The sequence below is a fragment of the Limulus polyphemus genome, unplaced genomic scaffold (assembly GCF_000517525.1).
Source record: "Limulus polyphemus unplaced genomic scaffold, Limulus_polyphemus-2.1.2 Scaffold1154, whole genome shotgun sequence".
Taxonomy (NCBI): Eukaryota; Metazoa; Arthropoda; class Merostomata; order Xiphosura; family Limulidae; genus Limulus; species Limulus polyphemus.
The window spans coordinates 291,646-294,898 of record NW_013666764.1 but is presented as its reverse complement, the minus strand read 5'-3'; the positions used below and the strand labels follow the sequence as shown (position 1 = coordinate 294,898).

The 3,253-nt window shown below is 40.3% G+C and overlaps 1 protein-coding gene across 2 annotated transcripts in view; it reads left to right on the top strand.

The window, feature by feature from the left end:
* LOC111086504 overlaps positions 1–3,253 on the top strand; it is a 67,699-nt gene that overhangs the window by 56,083 nt on the left and 8,363 nt on the right. Inside the window, exon 1 of one of the 2 annotated variants that reach the window (XM_022389636.1) lies at positions 1,346–2,159. The exons of the other annotated variant lie outside the window; for it this stretch is intronic. Coding sequence (XP_022245344.1) covers positions 1,511–2,159 — 649 coding nt within the window. The 5' untranslated portion in view covers positions 1,346–1,510. Of the gene's footprint in view, positions 1–1,345; positions 2,160–3,253 lie in introns of those variants that run through there. 2 annotated transcript variants of the gene reach the window in all.

The window sequence follows — 3,253 nt, the reverse complement described above, 5'->3', positions numbered from 1 at the left end:
CGAGCATGTTTAGTGTGACGGGGATTCGAACCCGCGACCCTCAGATTGCGAGTCGAGTGCCCTAACCACCTGGCCATGCCGGCCGAAAAATCACAGAGAGCCGTGACAAGCAACGGAGCTAACTCTTAGAGTTGGAATAATGCAGACTCAATTCATTCGTCACCTTATTTTGACCAAGATGTTGTTTTATCAGGGGCGGATTCAATTGTCTGTTTCAGGTTTTCGTGACAAGCAACGGAGCTTAGAGTTGGAATAATGCAGACTCAATTCATTCGTCACCTTATTTTGACCAAGATGTTGTTTTATCAGGGGCGGATTCAATTGTCTGTTTCAGGTTTTCGTGACAAGTACATGTAGGTTTTTTGTGCGCAGCCTTCCCTAAGTTTGAACTGATAGTCTAGAAGGGAGAGCAACTGTTGCGCTACTATTGTCTGATCAATTAGTGGGATTTGACCACTGCTTTTATTAGCGTGGGCGACCAAGACGCCATAATGCAGAGCCCCCCTTTTTTTTTTTTTACAGCGATGGGTCGTGAACCATGAATCATCGGATCCACAGTTCGGATAAGCTAATCTCTCGGCCACGCTAGGCCCATTTGCGGGAGTGTCTACAAGTTTAAATGCAAACGCTCGTGTGTATCTTTAACAAAATACAAATCATTCGTGGACTTGATTAGCTGGAATGATACACTTAGCTAGAATTTTGATTGGTCATCTTTAAAATACAGTACCTGCTTCTGCATGTTTATTGATAGCCATAGTTAATTTTCAAGATGTTGAACTCGGTCAATAATGTTGTTATCTATCGCAGTTTTAAATGCAAAGTCATACTGTTAAGGCCCCCCAGTGGCACAGCAGTATGTCTGCGGAGTTACAACGCTAGAATCCGGGTTTCGATACACGTGGTGGGCAGAGCACAAATAGCCCATTGTGTAGCTTTGTGCTGAATTAAAAAAACAAAAACATACTGTTAAGAGTGGAATTGATATTATGAGAAAAAAGTCAGTGGAAATATATATATATATATATATATACAGCAAATTGAATTCCCGCCGAATTTCTAGCTATCTACAGAAACTATTAATAATTTTGGGTCCTTCGACGATGTTCCAAAGAACACGAAGAGTGATAAAAACAGAACTTGTTCAGAAACTGACAAGAATTTCCTTCCCTCCACTATATCGTAAGAAGTGCTCTACTTTTATGGGTTTGTTTAGAAACCACGTGGGCTATTAATGTTTGTGTTCTTTAAATTCAGCCTCAATTAAAGTCAACTTTACCAGAATAATGGTCCGAAATGTTGGAATAGGAATAACACCATTAACAAAACATCCAGTAAGGAGTATTTGTTTAGCGTGTTGAGCTCGGCACGAGGTGTTCTCAGGCTGTGAAGCTCTGGAAGCGTATGAAGATCTATGAAAACAAACAAGGACTCGTGAACTCCTGTTAAATACCGAAAAACTTTAGTTACCGTTGTTCGAGTTTCGTGGCGGGTCTCGTAATCCGAAGCAATGTCATCGGAGGAGAGCAGCACTCTGAATGGAAAGGTCACAGGTCGTGACCACGTGGTACCTATTGTAATCACTGAGGTGTCATCGTCCTCTTCGAGTTCACCGTCGCTTTCTGGTGGAAACGATCATCAAAAATTCGGCAGGCTGGAAAGCCGTCGTTTACACAGTGTAAGCGGGAACTCTCCACATCGACGCTCTAGACATCACGACAGCCGTCGCCTCCATCGTACGGCATCAGCCAAAGAAGGGAGCCGGATCCGCGAGAAACACCTCGTGCTTCGCACCGTCAGCGACCAAGGTGAGGAGGTTGAAAAGCATCGCCAGCATCGGCGGTCCTCGCGCCGAGTTAGTCAGCGAAATCGTTTTTTATGTGAAGCCCTCTCTGGAGACCGAGAGCGTTCATCGCCTCTACCCGTATGTCACGAGAAAGATTCGCCCTCTCGTAAGAGTAGCCTATACAATCAGAGAGCAACGAATTGGTCGAGGGCGGCCATATCGGACATAGATGCTCTGGACAGTGAGTCACCAAAGGAAGTCCGACGACGTCCGGTTGTGTATGCTGTCGTATTGACCACTTTAGCCATTTTGGCCTCAAGCGTTTTGCTAGTAGCCATTATGCTCCTTTTGACTCCTTCCGAAGACGATAAAAGTAAGTCCAGTTTGATCAAGTAACTCCAAGTCATAATGGCTGAAAACGTCTGTAGCAGTATCAGAAGACTGTCGGAGTTGAGTTAGATTATGTGTATTTGAGAGGGCTATTTGTTAACGTTTTGTGAGAGGGTTATTTGTCACAACTGTTAGCGAAACTTAATTCTTACATTATTTGATGGGCTAATTGTTAGAGCTGTTGTAGAGATTTAGTTGTTAGAGTTAATTGTTAGAGCTGTTGTAGAGAATTAATTGTTAGAGCTGTTGTAGAGATTTAATTGTTAGAGTTAATTGTTAGAGCTGTTGTAGAGAATTAATTGTTAGAGCTGTTGTAGAGATTTAATTGTTAGGGTTAATTGTTACAGCTGTTGTAGAGATTTAGTTATTAGATTTAATTGTTAGAGCTGTTGTAGAGATTTAATTGTTAGAGTTAATTGTTACAGCTGTTGTAGAGATTTAGTTATTAGATTTAATTGTTAGAGCTGTTGTAGAGATTTAATTGTTAGGGTTAATTGTTACAGCTGTTGTAGAGTATTGTTAGAGTTAATTGTTACAGCTGTTGTAGAGATTTAATTGTTAGAGTTAATGGTTACAGCTGTTGTAGAGATTTAATTGTTAGAGTTAATTGTTTCAGCTGTTGTAGAGATTTAATTGTTAGAGTTAATTGTTTCAGTTGTTGTAGAGATTGTTAGAGTTAATTGTTTCAGCTGTTGTAGAGATTGTTAGAGCTATTTGTTACAGCTGTTGTAGAGATTTATTTGGTAAATTAAATATTGTGATCACAATATTTAATGATCACGCGATTTACAATGTATCAGGTGTGTATCACGTGATTTACCATGTGCAGAGTTCCTGTTTCAATTGTTAGAGCTATTTGTTACAGCTGTTCAAGAGTGCTAATTGTTACGGTTGTTGAACAGCTGATTGTTAAAGCAATTAGTAAGAGGTAATTGTTACACCGGTTACATAGATCTACTTATTACAATTTTTGAGAAGATAAATTCTTATGCCTGTTTGAGATGGCTAGTTCTTACATCAGTTGATGAGAGGTAATTGTTACATCTGCTATATAGAGCTAATTGTTACAACGTTTTG